The sequence below is a fragment of the Phalacrocorax carbo genome, chromosome 9, assembly GCF_963921805.1.
Source record: "Phalacrocorax carbo chromosome 9, bPhaCar2.1, whole genome shotgun sequence".
NCBI lineage: Eukaryota > Metazoa > Chordata > Aves > Suliformes > Phalacrocoracidae > Phalacrocorax > Phalacrocorax carbo.
The window spans coordinates 4,768,543-4,786,037 of record NC_087521.1 but is presented as its reverse complement, the minus strand read 5'-3'; the positions used below and the strand labels follow the sequence as shown (position 1 = coordinate 4,786,037).

Genomic DNA, 17,495 nt, shown 5'->3' with positions numbered 1-17,495 from the left:
CTCATAAGCTAGATTTCTGGTTCTCACAGAACTTAAAAAGGAAGATTTGCTCTGACCATTTGGCAGGTACTCCAATAGGCCAGGCAAGTTCCGTTCCAAATACAGTGCTTAATTACCTCGTTGCAGTGAGTTATCTGACACAGGAATATGTTTTCCTTTATCTTATTATTAGAAACAGGAGAATTTATTATTGACCAAAAAGAGAAGTTTTTATCTCATTTGTACTGTGTTCCTTTGACATCAGTGGTCTGAGAGAGAAAAAGGAAAATGGCCGTTTATGGAATAAATGCATGGTTTGAGTCTAAATATTTTTCTAGCCATATCTGTCTGTCTGGTGTGTCCTCTAAGTGTGGAGGGTTTTTTTTTCCCAAACAAATCCCATTGGTTACCCAACAACTATTATCCACAAGCTTCCTGCTTACACTTTCTGTTTTAATTTACTATTTAGACACAGACCTCACCAGTGACAGGTGATCATTCTTACATGTTATTATTTTTGTGGTTTTGAGGTTTCTGGATAGAGAATTTTGTCCATTTATCTGGGCATAGATGCTTGCCATCCTAACACTTCAAATCTCAATAATTTAAAAACCTTATTCAAATGTTTCAGCTACTGTGTAGAAATTATTATATTTCTATGTAGACAGGTTTGGGGTGGTCAACATGTATCACATGTTAATTGTTTGCTTTAGTTTATTTTGTAATTCTTAGCTCTTTAGTCTCTTTTTTCAAGGCGATATATAGATAGATATATATATATCTTCAAGGAACTTTGCAGTAGTGGATCAGGATATTTACTGAAATAACCAGTTAAAATTATTAAAATATACAGTCGAAAGCAATGTGCTTAGTTTAATATGCTTCTGAATATTAAATGCAAGTAAAATGGTATATAGTCATGGAGCCATTTGTTATATTTTAGTGTATGAAGCAATAGCTGTGTAAACCTTAACCTCGTAATTTTGCAAGTTCCACTTTATCATGTAGCTGTAAAAGGTAATCAAAATAAATCATGGAAGATGAAGAAATATTTTCTAGGGCTTTCTCTATGCTTTCAGAAGTGGCGCTTGATCCATGAAATTTTAGTAAGCATATTAAATAATACAATATGATGTGCAACGTGTCAGGTCTGATAAATTATTTTGTATAGGACATTTATGCAACATATGGTGAGCTGCTATGTGAACAGTGTAATGACTAAATTATGTTAATCTTTCTTGCCATATTTACTTTTCATTTTAAAACCCCAGTGTTTTCAAATTTTTGTTTCACTTTTTTGATCATGGGTAGATATAAGAAAGGTGTGGGTCATCTCTGGGAAGCCGTGACAGTGATCCAAGGTTCCTCAGCTGTGCAGTGTACATAACACAGATGTTGGGAGAGTCATCTGTCAGCTATGCCTCTCCTATGGAGTTAAAGTTCTAGGGGGAAAAGAATTCGACACAGTGCTGTCACTGTTACATTTTCACAATAGAAGAGCATGCAAATATTCAACCTCCTGCTTAGCAGTAGTGCCCTGTCTAATGTCTGTGCTGGTTAGAATAAAAAAATAGTGGGTGCATCTAGGGCTCATAGATCTGACAAAGGTCATGCTATGTTGGGCATTTGAATTGGAAATTGTCTGGACTTAGATTTTATAAAGCTCCCACTGTTGTCGGGGAAAATTTCAGCAGGGTTTTGTCCCTAGAGAGGCCTCTTAGGCCCTTTTCTGTCCTATGAATGAATTTAGATGTGAGGGTTTCTCCTGCCTTAAAACTGTTAAGTTCATTTTGCATACATCCCCAGAGAGAAAAACTGGCAGATGCTTTTGTCTTGGAAGTGTTTAAAAGAAAACTGCAGAACAGGAACAAGGGAGAGAAGGGGCCCTGTGTGGAGTCCCAGAACATTTTGGAAATGGCCAATATGCAGTTTTCATCAGTACTAAGGCGGGGCGCAATATGGTGCCTGTAGCTCACTAGGGAATATGAATGTTGATTAAGCATACTCCCAGGCTTTGAAATCCTGAAAGCAGTGTCAGAATAATGGATGTTGAGCAAATGTCAAGCATTTGTTAATTTCTCTGTTATTTGGAGTTTATCTACCATGATCAATCAAATAAACTAGTGCTTCTCTGTTGTGGCATGTGTCATTGATATGGTGATTAGGTGGCTAGAGAGGCCTTCTGCCTTTTTTTTTTCTCCCTAATACAGGTAACAGATTACATATGAACAGTCATACCTTTAAGTTGAAGATTTGTTTGCACCTGGTTTAGTGGAAAGTGATGATGCACCAAAATGCTTTGGGGTACTGAGAGAAAAAAGTATTTGCACATCTGCTGTGCTAAAAATTACGTTCCTGCCATTCTTTCCATTTTTGGCCTTTAAGCTTTACTGTTGTGGGGAAGGAGAAATTACTTCTAAATGAAAGTTGATAGAAGAAACTCGTCCTTATTCTTAAAAGGAGAAGTTTGAAAACAAAGGATACCCACCCCAAATTAGTATTAATTTATGGCTTAGCCCCCTTCTTTCCTCTAAATCTTTTGGTTTCTATAAACTAGGTCTTGACATCCCTGGTTTTGATTGGGAAACATGGTCAGATGCCCTTTAATTAAAAGTGAAAGTGTTGACTCTGACTTCTGTAAGAATACACACTCTTTTATAAGAGTGTATCAGAGAAGTTGTTAGTTACTGACTAACATACAGAAAGGTAAACAGTTTTTCTCCATCTTCTCCATTGCCACTGTTTTCGGATGTCCTACTTCTGCTAATTTGCCACTCTTAGAAGTTAGGTAACGTACAAAGACCTGATATTTAAATGTGAGGAAAGAATTAAAGATAATCTGAAGGAGAAAAAGGCTTTGTGGCCTTTGCTGCTTTACTGTGATATATAAAGATTTTATAATGCGAGAGGAGGATAGGGTTGGGATGTTTTGTGTGAGGGCTCTTTGAAAGCTGCCTAAAGGATGGTAACAGTCAAATTTCACTGAATTCCAGGGAAGTTTAGTTACCCCCTTCTCATGAAATTTTTTTTTTTCAAAGTCTAGTCCTTATGCGCTTAATGTAAAGTTGGCAGTATATATTTTTATTACGTTTTTGACAACTCCCAGAAATTTAAGAAGTGTCAGTGAGTCATGCCATATGACTTGATGCATGCTGAGGTCATCTTCAGTTTATTTTAACATAGAACAAATGTTTGATGTTGAACTAGTTTTCCTTCTTCCTTGGCTTCCATGTTTGTTTACCAAGGTCTGTGGGCCCATTCTACCCAGACTGGTCAAATTTTGGTGCTTAATGAAGGTGATGCCATGTGGTGAACCTATTGACTGTTTACATCGGAGATGATTCTTTTCAGTTAGTGCATGGAATAAGAGTTCTCCTGGAAACCCAACCTTTTCTGCGGCACTGCAGGAAGCAAGGCATGTAGTTGTCGTATGGATTTTCAGAGCAGTGTGAAGAACACCAGAAAATAAGTCCTCTGGAAAGAGGAGGAGAAGAAAGGAAAATCCTGTTGGTAGGAGTGGAAAAGAAGTTTTAGGATAGAATAATGTAACACTGTGGTCACCTCTTGTCAGATGTTCCCTTCATATTGCTTACCAGTTGTAGGTAGACAGCTTTGTAAAAAAGAATGCTGGAAGACCACTAGTAAAAAGGAACAGCTGGGTTTCCTTCATAGTGTGTTTCTGCCATCTTTCCAGTGAGAATTAAGTAGTGGAATTAATGTAGTTTATTCCCTCTATGGCACAGTACGCTATACTCCTGGGCTGAAAGTAGACTTGGTAACTATCCACATATATGGTACAATAACTGACAGATACAACGCAAAGTATGGTACTGTCAGCCAGGTAGGTAGACAATGATTCTCTTGGTTTTTTTTTTTTCTTCTGTTTTCTGATTACAAGTAGCTTTAAAATTATACACTGTTAAATGATAAATACTGTTTAGGGCTTAAGAGTGAAAATCTCGAGGGGACTAGCTATGAATGTATCAATTTCTTGCCTTAAATCTGTGTCATTCCCAAAATTGGAGTTTACTTAAAACTACTCTTCTGTATCATCCATGTTTGTTAGAGCTAAAATTCTTTAAATTACATCCTGTATGGGAAACATTAATAAGATCCTGACTTGTTTAAGGAATTAACAATTTTGATTGGATTACTGGAAGCTTTTTTGACTTAAGGTGTTCACTTTTTACCCTGGAGATAGCTATGCAACAGTGTGTGTGCTTGACATGTGATGCATGCAAACGCTAAATACAGTAGCAGCATGAGGCAAGTGTCATTAACAGTAATTTATGTAATGAAAGCCACCTGGCTGTCTTCATAATTAATTGCTTGTAAATAATAAATTTAAATATAATTTATAGTTTTCTAAATTTGATTATATATTTTTAGGAGCAAATTGTTTAAGGGTGTTTGGGGATTTATTTAGTTTCAAATTGGCACAGATATGCTTTTTACATACAGGCTAATTTTTTAATGTAAAATGAACAGTCTAATTAGCTTCAAATTGCCATTCACTCATAAAAATAGTTTTCTGAAATTAAATGTAAACATCTAGTTTATACAGGATAATATAGGTCCTGTATAAACCTTTCTCCATAATCAGGAAATTTAAGATTGGAGTCTGAAAAACTTCTCTTGTCAAGGTATTCTATAATCTGATTCTTGTCCTGGGGGGAAGAGGAAGTAGCATGATGAAGTTATCCAAACAAAATGAGGAAGATGAACACAAAATGAACATATCAAATATTTCTTTCCAGTAATAGCCTACTAAGTGTGTGTTTTTTCCGTGTGTGGACCTTGGCCCTATCAAGAGGGCAGATGGAAAAGGTAAGGAATAAATCCCTGGTTTAAATTGTAGCTTGTTTGCCTTAACTGCTTGTTGAGGTTCTTTGCTGTTGCAGCCTAGGAGCATCTTTCTTTGCACAACTGTCATCAGATAACTACAACTTCTGTGTATTTTTGTCGAAAGGCTCAACATTTGGATTGTGGTAGTGAGAGAAACAGTTGAAACTTGCAAACATGTTTTCTGTATAATCTTGACTGAAGTAAATTGAAATAACATGTGGATGATGTACAACGTTAAGTACAAACAAGGAATTTACAGCGGCTTTGATTTTTAAAAAAAAAATTTTTTCTCTTCAGTCTCTGGTATGCTGCTCTACACCTCTGCTTTGGGATGTGTTCACTGATTCTTTCCTGGATATTAAGAAACTTTTGCTTCTTGCTAAGTAACTTGGAGTAGTTGTGGACAAGGACATAGCAAATACTCTGCTTGTGTTAGTCTCAAGCTTTGCTTTTTTTAATTTAATTTTCTGGGAAGTTTTACTGGTAGAGTTAAAAGGAGAGTTTTAGAGTATATCAGAAGATGGAGATGTGGAGGACAAGTATTACAATTATCAAGGTGTATGTGGGAGGCAAATCCTATTTGACTCCTGTCAGTTTCTTTTTCAGTGGACTCCGTGACTGGATGATCAAAGGGTGCCAAAGAAGTTCTGGTATGTGTAAAGTGAAAAGATTCAATAGTCATTGAAGCCTGATGTCAGAATATTTGAGAGTTTTAATTTAATGTTTTAGCACTGACACTGTATTTCTTAAACCTGTATTGTGAATATATTTTTGTTCTGTATTGCATCTGAAAATATTTTTCAGCTTGAAAATTGAACCTTACAAAATAGTTTCGTGGTGTTATGGAAGAGATTTTACTTGAAACATTAGTGAAAAAGTATTTACTTACAAAGGTCTCTGTGTGGGTTTGGCATTTAAGTAGGTTTCAAACATTCATGCAGCAAGCACTGTGCTGCTTAACTCTGGAAATATAAAATATCAGAACAATATCTCAAGCAAATTACTATCTATTTTCTGTGCTTGCTTACTAAGATAATAAGACCAAAAAGTAGTTTCCTTTCATTTGGAAATACCACTCTTCTGTTCCTGTGTTTTCAGTGTTCCATTTTTGACCATAATATCTGCCAGTGTTTATCCACTGTTAAAACATAATGTGCTGCTTCTCATCATGAGCATATACATGTGAATGGAAGATTGCATCTTTATTCTGAGTTTGCTTTTTATTTTGAGGGCTTGATCAGAAATACTTTGTAATCATTTGAATATAGCATATTTTGAGTTACACTTGTATTACTGCTGTTGAAAGTTAGATTTTTGTGGTGTGGGTGAAAGAAGGTGGAGTTCCTCTCTGCAAAGAGCTAGCGTTACTTTGTGATCATTGCCCGTACTGATAATTTGTATTTACCTCTGCATTTTATGTTTTTCATGTCTGATACAGATTGTTCGTAGTCTGCAGTTGTTTTAAAATATATTGGCTGTTACAACAGACACCAAGAAATGAGGTGTCTACAGGAAGAATTGGTGCCCTGTTCTTAAAGGAACTTCTGAGTCTTTCTAAATTAAAAATCATTCAAACAGTATCTAATGCTGGCAATTTTCCTCTGTCTGCTGCTAGAACTTACTGGCCAACTAGGTCAGACATTATTAAAGTTCAAGTGGCCCAGTGGGAAAAGTAATGGCCTTATGCTACTATGAATTTTAAATGCTGCCATTTCTATGTATTGCACCATCATCTGTTCTCGCACATCACTAAATTGTATAGAAGTTGTGGGACCAACCAGTGTCAAGGTCATAGAAGTGATGACTGTTCTCAGGTAGCCTTCTTGGAGCTTTGTCATACAGTTATTCTGATAACCCTGGCTATAGTCAGCAAAGTTGCATGCACATGCCTGCATTTAACCTTTTTATTATAATTGGATGGCATAAGCCTGCAATGCAGGATGTCTTTTTCCTCAGACTCTTTACTTTTAGTTTTTATTTTTGATCCTACCACAGGTATGAAATTGACTTTGATGCAAAGACAATTTGTAGTAAGCGATTTGTATTTAAATCTTTCGAGTTGAGCTGTTGTACAGTTTATTGAACTGGATATCAGAGAATTTCAAAATTGATTAGTGCTATAGTTCTCCAGATGAGCTTGGATTTTATCTTGATTTTAAATGTGATGGTATGAAGTCTGAAATGATCATATCAGCAGGTACTTCTTGTTGTGTGTTTATTGAATTTTTATAGTTTTAATATATTTGTAATGGGAGCGTTTCCCCAACAGCACTGTACTGGCTTTGTAGTTCCCAAAGTAGTAGCTACTGATAATGTTTCATTGTATGGAAGATGTCTTATGCAGAGAGAATAAAACTGGTTTTGTATCCCAGACTTGAACTGGTGTAACTGGAAAACTGTAACATTGGAAGATAGCCACTTTACAGAAGCTAGTGTGTTGTAACTAAAGACTTAGGTACTTTTATGTCACTTAGTTACTCCAGTTCACACTCGTATTAATTTAAATGCATATATTGGCACACACACATATATAGACATATATATTGATTTAGCTTAAATTGGTAATCCACTGACTTGCAATAAATCAATGTTAGATTTGTGAATGATAGACTACAAATGTGTACAGAGACAATAATCTGCTTTTTGAGAATTTTCATTCAGAGAAGTGACCACAAGCATATTAAAGCTTTAGGAAATATTTTAACATTAAAAGCTGCAGCGAAGAGAGTTTAAAACCATAACTATTTTCGAGGTCAGTGAGTCTCCCTCCCTTGTTCTATGTTCTTGAGTGCTTGGATGCATATAAACCTATCAGTTCTCAAGCTTGCTTATTCCTGAGCCTTCCTGGATCCAGATGTGGAACCATTCAGACTGCTAAGAAGCCTTTTTCCCATCCTGATGATCCCGACAGTTAGAAGAAATTCTGAGAATCCACTAGTTGTCACCTCTTCTCAGGTGGGAAGTTCACCATCAGACTGTCTTTAACTGATTTGCAGGTATAACCATGGTGCTTGTTAGCCTGCATCCTGCAGTTCTGGGAAGCCACGGAGGCTTTATGCATCCATGCATGTATTACACATTTGAACCGAGGCTGCTAGATCTGTTTGAAATCCATTACTGACAGAGGTTTGAGAAATAAGAGCAGACTGGTTAGCATGTGATGAGCAGTATAGAAACATTGCTTTCTTTAGCAGTCCCTGTTCCAACGTGTTTGCAGTACAGATGAGAATTAAAAGGCTGTTTCGGTTTCTTTCATGTTGTTGATAACGTAACAGGAAAAATTTATTTTAGGCACACATTCTGGAATTTCAGGATAGCTGTGAGGGGGATTCCCCTTCCACCCCCAGTCATTTAAGTTTGTTGAATGTATATATATTTCTTTCCTCACACAGATTCTTAATCCAGCATGGCAGCACCACGCAATTCTAGCCCTAAGTTGTATGTATTATTTTCATTTGAAAGCTCAATATTGCTTTAGTAAAAATATTTTAAAACTTATTATACATGGAAAGGGGAAGTTCTTTTCCAGTTATTAGAAATAAGAGATTCTTGCTGTCTGCTTCAGAACATTTCATGAAGAGATTTGACTAGCCCTACATACTCATGTATGTGGAAGGAAAGAACATTTCTCCCCCTGCCTGAATTCCTACAATAGCTAAGTGCAGTGTTGTATGCACTTCCAAGAGAAGGTTTCTTGGAAAAAGACTGCTGTTCTGGGGTTTCGCACATAACAGCTTCTGAATTTTGGAAACGTGGCTCCTGCCCCCACACTCAGATTTTTAACCAAAATATTTATCGTATTAGTGGGTGGAATGTTCCATTTTGTGAACGGGAAGCAACGAAGCAATGTTCTTTGTAGATTTCATTTGTTCAAGAAAAAATCAAGGCTACTCTATATATATATATATAAAATATCTGTCTGATGATGGACTTTGCTTTCCGCCTGCTTGTCTCTGCTTGTGTGAATAGTTACTGAATTAAATACTGCAGTTCATATTTACTCTAGATTTTTTCTTTTTTTTAACAGACCTCTCTAGATACTCTTCCTTTGTTCCACAGTAAAATACATGAAATATAAAGCTGAAATTTTAGTCTTTCTATTTTAGGCAAAAAGATGAGGGAAATGAAACTAATTTCAAAATGAATAGATGAAACTAGGATTGTTGCAGTAGTGGAAACTTGGTTTTGTACCTAAACTTTTATGTTTTGAGTAATCTCAGAAAATAAAGTAGAAGAGTGTACGTTTTATCTTATCCCTAAAGAATTAATTATTTACAAGGGCTGATAGTGCAATATTTGCAAAGTTGTCAGGTTTGGATTTTCTCCTCTAGTAAATAGCAAATATTAAATTGAACAGCACCCCAAATCTTGGCTAGATCTGCAAGCCTGCTTTATTGAGAAGGTGATCTGATCCAATTAAATTCTTTTTGTCCTTACTAGCTGCTTCTTGGCCAGGGGTTTGTATCAACTCTAGTTATGAAGCACTGATCTGCATCAGCACATTATCTGTTACTAGTTTATATATGAATACTCACTGCAAAATAAAACACTTCTGAAATACTCTCCAGGGATGATAGCATTCCTCCTCTACCAAATTCTGGAATTCATTAGAAGAGAATGGTCTAAATTTTATTCTTACATATTAAATGACCAAAAGGCATATTCTTTTTCCAGCACCAGACTTGGAGTTGTCATTTTAGCTTGGCTGATCTCTAAGTCCTTAGAGATAATTTCTCTCTTGTTCTGGTCTGACTTGGGCACCCCATTCTAAATGTGGATGGACTTTGATATCTGTAATATTATTTTTTATTATAAGAAAATTTTTATAACTTGATGTCATTTGGGACCTTTCACTTTTTTAAAAAGAAAAGTTGTTTTATTTTTTTTAAAAATTGGCGTTTTGTAGCAGATTTTATATTTCACAGTCTTCTGCCTAAATCCACTTATGTATTGACAAGAGCACAAAGTGCATCAGGCATTCAGATGGAATTATGCCACTGACATCAACACAGAGTAACAAAAGCTAAATTGGTTCATTATGGATGCTGATGTACAAGAAAAAGAGGATATTAGAAGAGTGAGGCTGGTTGCTTTGAGCAGAGCTCTGGGAGTTCCATCCTTTACCATCTGGAATTGCAGAAGAAAATGCTTCCATGAAAGTGGCTGGTACAGAACTCAAGAGGAAAGTTTGCCTGTTTTCCTGGAAAATAGATTTAGTTCTACAGGATGGATAACAGTTAATTCATTAATTATTTAAACTAGGTGGTACTCGGAATGATGAGTTTGGGGTTTTTTGTTTCTTTGCTTCAGAAAATCAGCAAATCTGTACCTTGGCTCTACAGTTGGTTCTTGACAAAAGAGCTTGCTCAACACAAGGACTTCTGTATCCCTAGCCTCCCAGAAAACCACGAGGCTTACTATAAAGTTTATTCCATAAGAGGCAATAATGCAGCGCTGAAATGTTATTTTGAATAAAAGTTATTTTCAGTGTTATGTTCTTTTTCCTGGATATCTTAGCTATATTAATTTGTCGGCTCATTTGTTGCTTTGAAATGCTGTATAGAAGCATAGGAGGAGGGATGGAGCCCTAAGAATTTGGCTGCTCCTGGAGAAGCAATGACGACTTACATGGCAGTATCCCCGCTGTCAGTACCAGCAGCTGTGATCATGCTGTCTTGCATTGCAAGTGCATGTTTATGACTTCTGTCCCCTCTCCAAGTACACAGTACTGTCTTTTTCGGCACTTTCGAAAACCGTGACGTTTCAGTTTTCTGTAAATGGTGTCTTGCAATAGATGCTCCAGCCATGTTTTGAGGAGCTGTTTCATTTTGCCAGGAAGTTGTGGCAATGGAAGTGTGGCGAGGAAATGCTGAGTGGCAGATAAGCGGTTTCAGTGCTTAAGAGGGGAACTACATTAACCAGAAGAAACATGGAAGCAGCCATGTAAAAATATACATCACTTCTCCTGGGGAAGGAGAAAGATTTTCTGGTGGCAAGGCTTGCAATTCTTTGAATGATACTACTTAAATAATTCCCTTTGTCGCAGTCATAATGTTTTTGTGCGGCAATACAGTATATGTCCAACTTGTTCAGTTATTAGACTGAATTTTTTAGTGTTTGTGGCAAGTTCTAAATTATTTGAACAGTTGGAAGCATAGGAGAGGAGTGTTGGACTAAACTGAAGTAGAAGGGCAAAATCCAAGGACTCAAGGGAACAAGTAAAATGGACAGGAGTCAGGAGTGTGAAAAGAGGGATAATGGTCTTAATTCTTTTTGATATGTCAGTGGGTATAATAGGATAATGGTATAATAAGTACAGTAATCGTACTGGGAATAGCTGAAAAATATAATAATTGGTATGTCAGTGGGAGAGAACGCAAACCAGAAATCCAGTTAAATGCTGTCCTGTTTTGTTTTGATTTTTAACACATCTTTTCTCTAAATTCAGTTCTACCATTATGACCATGTAAATCTGCCAGATAATAATAGTTACATGGAGAGCCATTAGGGGGCCATATGTATCCAACTTATTTATAGCCTGCAGTTTTGGGGGTTTTTTTAAATAAATCAACTTGGAATACCTTAACTTTGCATATGTGTATACTCTGTGTAAATACATAATCTTAATTTCTTTCCTTTGTTCACCTCTAATGATTACATGTACATGTTGAAGGTTGCCATAATTGGATGGTGCACCTTTTGGGGAGGCATTGTGGTACATATCTCCTAGCCTCTGTGTCAAATTTTGTATATTTAAGAATATTTAAATTCTTGACTATATTGTAACTCATTTTTCTGTAATCCAGTAATTTCATAAATCTGTTTATTAGTCAGTTTACGTTGCTATCATTTTTCTACTGTTTTAACATTCAGTGAGTATTCAGGGTGAGCATTCTTATGTGAAAATAACGGAGGTCAAGGCTCAGCTTACTGCTGTCACACAGATGTTGCACTGGGCAGACAAGCCCAAAGTACAGTGTTATGGCAAAGATGCTGGAAGCACAGATATGGATAAAACAAACTGGTAGTCTCTACTTGCTTTGCTGCTAATGCTTCCGCTCGCTGGTTTAGAGGTAACATTTTATATTTTGCTGCATAGACACGCTGTCCGTTTAAACCTGAACAAACCATGTAGTCATTATGTGCCTTCGGTTTTCCCTTTTGAAAATGGGATTAAGACTCCCTTATCTTAAATTAGTCTTTCTGAGGTTGTGAAAATTGCAAGGAGAAGGGCCATTTAAGTACAGAGACAACATTTACATTTAATGTACATATGATGTGATACAGGTGTTAAATTCACATACAAGAAATCTGGCAGAAGAGCACGACTTTAGACATTGCTGAATCTTTGAACTACCGATGCTATGCCTTAGTAGGTAAGTTCACGAAAGGAAAAATGTTAATTATTCATAATGCTTTGCTGTACCATAAAACTCGATTTATTGAGACTATAATTTGTTCAAGTTGCATGTAGTAGGAAAATATATCAGGAGTAATTAATTGTATTCAGGATGTGATGAGATAGATATATCCACAGAGGACAATTGAAAACAGTAGCAGTGTGGTATCGATTGCCTTTCAGAGGGAAAAAAAAATCGTGTCCCATTTCTAAATGTTAACAATTCAGAAAGAAAAATTCCCACTTGGGAAGAATGCTTTCCAGGTTGCTTCATTGCCAGGTGTTTGACATTGAGTGGAGCCTTAGATGAATGAAGCTTATGGCAGCTTTTGGAAATGACCGACTCTGGGGAATCTCGGCTTCCTGCTGTGAAAGTTTCTATTTTCAAAGCACATCAGTTTCAGTGGGAATGTTCCAGTGGTCCCATATGCTACTTCTGACAGAGGGGAAAGTTTTTAACCTGAATATGAGACAGCTACTGAAGAGGTTCCCTTGCTGCTAACAAAATGAATTTCAATATGCTGCCAATGAGCAAGCGGCATGTTCCCAACTGCTGATGGAATTTAACTCCATCAATTATTAATGGGAATTTTGCTTTGTTTTCCTTTTTGCCTGTTCCCTTTTAATTCAGCTACCTGCTCCTGATAGGACTTAGTGGGTTCTGAACTGAAAAAGGAATCACCCAAACAATATGCTCGTTTGCTTTGAAACTCTTGCTATATTTTCCTCCCCTCCCTCGTACACTCTCTCCTTGACCTAGCAGCAGGAAGCCTTTGTCTGAGGTGTTCATCTGGAACAACTTTTCCACACTTGTTTTCATGTTCTGTTAGATTACAGGGCAGCAGGCCTACCTTTGAAGCTCCCTTCTCTTTTGTTTCTTTGCAGTGCACTCCAGTAATTAACTTTGTCCTTCTTTTATTTGTTCCAGTCAATCGCAGTCCACTCTGCTGAGCATCTTCTCCCAGGAGTACCAGGTTAGAAGTTTTCTCCTTTGTGAGGGTTGACAGGTGCCTAATTGAATGATGAATGTCCCTTTATTTCTTTGTAATTGAACTGCCAGCTTTCTGATTGGTTTGGAGGATGTTCCCTTTTCCACATCAAGCACCGCCTGAGTCTCAGTGGATGGCTGCCAAGCCTACCCATCCATCTGTCTAATAACATCTAGCCTTTGCTTATTTGGTGGACCTGTAATAAATTATGCTAAACCATTATTATTCTGACAATAATAATTTCCCTGTGTTGCGTGGTTCCATGTGCTAAATGTTTGCTGACTTGCACTGTCAGTGCTGCTTTCCATTGCTGACAGAGATGATGATAAATGACCATTGCCGGAGTGGCAGAAGGCAAGAGAGGCAGAAAATGGAGTCATTTATCATGAGATGACAGGTGTCAGTCAAGTGGCAAGTCTCTACGGAATTACTCTTTGTAGTTTTTCAAATAAGTTGTTTTTAAGCAATGTTCTTCCTGGTTAAAAATGCCAATTGAATTGTAAAACCAGAGTGCACCAGACTTAGATGGAATTGAATTGAGGGAAAATTAATACAAAGGTTGAAAGAGAGAACAAGTTTTTCTTTGCCCTCTGCAGCCTTCAGTAAACTTATTTAGATTCAATTATTGTGACCTTATTGGCTTTTACATATATGGTACATAGCAGTACAGTCTGAAGACGTTCAATTCAATAGGTAGATTGAATGTCATTTCTGTACAGAATCTAAAAACATAGTTTGGTTTATATATCAAAGTGTAGCCAAGAAACATGTGTTTGGGCAGTCATGATTTCTGTGTTTTGATCTATGACACATTTGTAAGACTCTCTGTTTGGTTTTTTGTTTTTCTAGAAACAAATCAAAAGAACACATGCCAAGCATCACACTGCTGAAGCTATTGAAACTTACTATCAAAGGTATGACCTCCCCACCCTGGTTAAGAGTATCATCGTAACTACTAATTTTTATGGCAATTACAAGTAAATTAGCTTATTGGCTTACGAGGCTAATTTTCTGTTAAAAAAAATTGAGATGAAGAATACAGAAAGGCTCACCTAAAAATGATTTTCAGTTAAAATGCAGAAGTTTTTCAGCTTTTGGTCAGTCTAATTAAGAAAAGCTTTACTTCCTTGGCTCTAAGTCAGGATAAGCAAATATTTTTTACAGTGTATGTGACAGCATTTATTATATATTGCCTATAGTTTATAATGACAGGATTTCTGTGGCAAGACTAATATTGATGGTAACTTCCTTACAGCAAGGGAGCTTGTTCTGTTACAGTTGCTTGTACTTTTAAGACAACATTTGTGTTACATTACAAAAAGTTACATATTAAATTTATGTATTGCCAGTTAAAGCACTAGTTTTTAGATCACTCCTGTTTTATCAACAGAAGTGTCAGAAATAGCTGTTATGGGAAGATGAAAACCTTAATGTCATTTTATGATATTTTACAATTGTTTGCATCTTAAGCTAATAAATTGTATTTGCTACACCTTATAGTTTGTCTGTTACTTCTACAGGCTTTACTAAAAATATTGCAATGACATAATTGGGGCATACTGATAACTGGTAAAGATACACAATTAAAATATTACTTTGTAGACTGACATATCTGAGGAGCTTGCATGGCAAGTGAGTTCATACTTGTGATTATAGATGTCTGATTTTTATGTTTAATATTAATCTGTATCAATCAGGAAAATAAACAAAAACCCTTCATTTGTAGACAATTAACTGTGCTTCCACAGAGTCAGATATTTGAAACCTTAGCACAGCCTGATTATATCAGACACTAGTTTAGAATATCTAGTGTGAATTGTGCTGGTTTGGAGGTTTGATATTCTTCTTTTAGTAGTTGTAGTGTTCTGTAAAAATTTGCGCTGGATCACATTGGGCTTTTCCTAGTGTTGATTCTTGTTTAGGAAAAATATTGGCTTAAAATTTTGTTGTCTTACACCATGTACATACGATACTATTTTTAATTACTTTTCACTAGCACAGTTTTGGTGAAGTGCCCTATGTTGACTGTAACTGCTGTGTACATAAGTGTGCTAGCAGTACATAACTAATGCATTATGTATGAAGCTATATGGTGGTGGTGAGGAAAACCATTCTTTATGCTGTTTCTGGCTATTTCATATTGCAAATGTATTAACATGGCCGACTAAAATGCCCATGTTTTAAAATCAGATGTTCTGGTTAATAGCTAGAAAACTCATCTCAATCATGTTTTAGTGGATTTACTATGTAGTATGTTTCGTAAGCTACACGGGCAGACTACTCAAGTCAGAAGCTGGTTTGAAATGCTTCAAGCATAAACATGACAAACATCATCTCCTCTACTCTTTTGTAGCATCCATCTTACTGCTGTAAACCCCAGTCTGTGTGGTATGCTCCTTCCTATTCCCACCCACGTACAAGCAAATAATTGTGCTCCTATTGCTTTCCTAGGTCAGAAACTACCAGTTTTTGAAGGTCGTGATTTCCAGTGGTCCCTCTTGGGAGCAAGTAGAAGTACAGTTGAGTGCAGTAGTTTCTGCTGCTCTGCTGAGACTTACCAGTCTTCAATTTAGGCAAACGTGAAGGCAAATTACAAGAAGGATCAGCAAGGTTTTCAGAACAGTGTTGCCATCAACATGTGAGACCTGTTAGTCCATAATGGAATTGCCAGTAGTATTAGAAATATCTGACAGCAAATTACTGCATTGTCAGCTGTAGCTTTGCTGTTCGATCAGCTGAATGCACGTTTTAGAACGTTCATCTCAAGTAAATCTTCCTGGTTAGGTATTTTGTTTATGATCTCTCATTTTTTTCTTCTGTTAAAAGTTTTCAATGTTTAACTGTACACGAGGCATCGTGTTCTGTCGGTTTTTATGCAGAACTGAACTAGATTAGAGCAAAAAGCTTTTATCATTTCCTTTATTCATTAAGCCTCAATAACTTGCAAACAAAAAGGCCTCTAATCCTCTGTGAAGAGGTTTATGTTAAGGTGTTACACCCATTCCACAGAAAGGTAAAATGATAAAGAATTTTAATATCTGTAACTGATGAGCAGAAGAGTGGCTTCTGATGGATAGATAATGATAGAGCTGGAAAGGCTGTGGCCTTCTAATGATGTCAGTAATGATGTGCTATATGAATACAGATAGGATAAATGAGCAGGTTTGAATGTTGGTAACTATAGTTCTTTTTCACATGGCTGGAAAGCACAGAGTGGCTTCCAATAATACAGCTTCTTCCCATCAACTGCTAAGAAGAGGTTTTAGGATTATTGAAGTGTAAACATCAAACAGTGAAAGTAACAGAGGTGAGGAAGGTGATACTATGTGGTGTGATGGTCAGAAACATCACTGTGTATCAGCCTTAGTACCCTTAACTGGAAATGTTAAGCCTTTGCCATTGATAGGATAATGACTTTCTGTCACCCTTTATTGGATCCTAAATATTTCTTCTTTTATTTTCTGTTTAGAATATTAATTTGATTGTTAGACTGTGATTTCACTGAAGTAAGCCTTTAGTATTTAAACTACTACCCAGTTGATAAAAATCTGGATTAAATTTGAGAGTTTATGTTTTTGTTCATAGTAGTGAATTGAATGAGATATACAGTGCGCCTTCATAGTTGAAGGTCATGTAGAACCCAAAATGTTTACTGTGATTAATAGAGGTTTATTTGTGTGATGTATCTTTAACTAGTAGAGCTATAATTTATTTATATGCCATTAAGCAAAAAAAAAATTCAGTTTCTTGATTTATTGTGTTTTATACCGGTGACTTAATTGAGATTGATATATCTTGCAGATGAATAGGAGACAACCCTGGAGAGTTAGTGATTGTTTAAAATACTTATTTCTTAAAAGATTTCCCATTAAATACTCTGTACTGGGGTATTTTCCCCCAAATGAAAGAGAATCACAAGGGATGCTGACATGTATACACTGGCCTTTTCTTGGCACTGCAGAATTACCTGGTTTTGTCCTGTCTAGGTACCTGAATGGGGTGATGAAAAATGCAGCTGCCCCTGTATTGCTGGAGCTGGCCAATGAGGTAATCATCTTTACTTTTTTCTTTAATCTTCCAGTGTAAAACCTAAGGGGCATAGCTGTAGTGACTTTAGTGGGAAATGTAATTAACCTAAAAAAATGGTTTCAAGGCACATTAGACATTTAAAATGGTTCCCCAGTCTGTTAGTACTTACAATAATTAGACAAAAAGCCCCATTTATTAATAAATCAGTTAATGTAATTAGTCTCTTAACTTCAAGGCAAATGTGAAAGAAACTC

The 17,495-nt window shown here is 36.4% G+C and overlaps 1 protein-coding gene across 8 annotated transcripts in view; it reads left to right on the top strand.

Moving 5' to 3' along the window:
• The window catches only part of CDIN1 (CDAN1 interacting nuclease 1), a 127,695-nt gene that overhangs the window by 12,825 nt on the left and 97,375 nt on the right, over nt 1-17,495 (top strand). For 3 of the 8 annotated variants that reach the window (XM_064460156.1, XM_064460155.1, XM_064460157.1), the window contains exons 2-4: nt 13,152-13,197; nt 14,062-14,126; nt 17,199-17,259. The exons of 1 other annotated variant lie outside the window; for it this stretch is intronic. In XM_064460156.1, the coding sequence (XP_064316226.1) occupies nt 13,152-13,197; nt 14,062-14,126; nt 17,199-17,259 (172 nt within the window). Of the gene's footprint in view, nt 1-12,111; nt 12,201-13,151; nt 13,198-14,061; nt 14,127-17,198; nt 17,260-17,495 lie in introns of those variants that run through there. 4 more of the 8 variants (XM_064460161.1, XM_064460159.1, XM_064460158.1 and 1 more) reach the window with 3 other exon arrangements.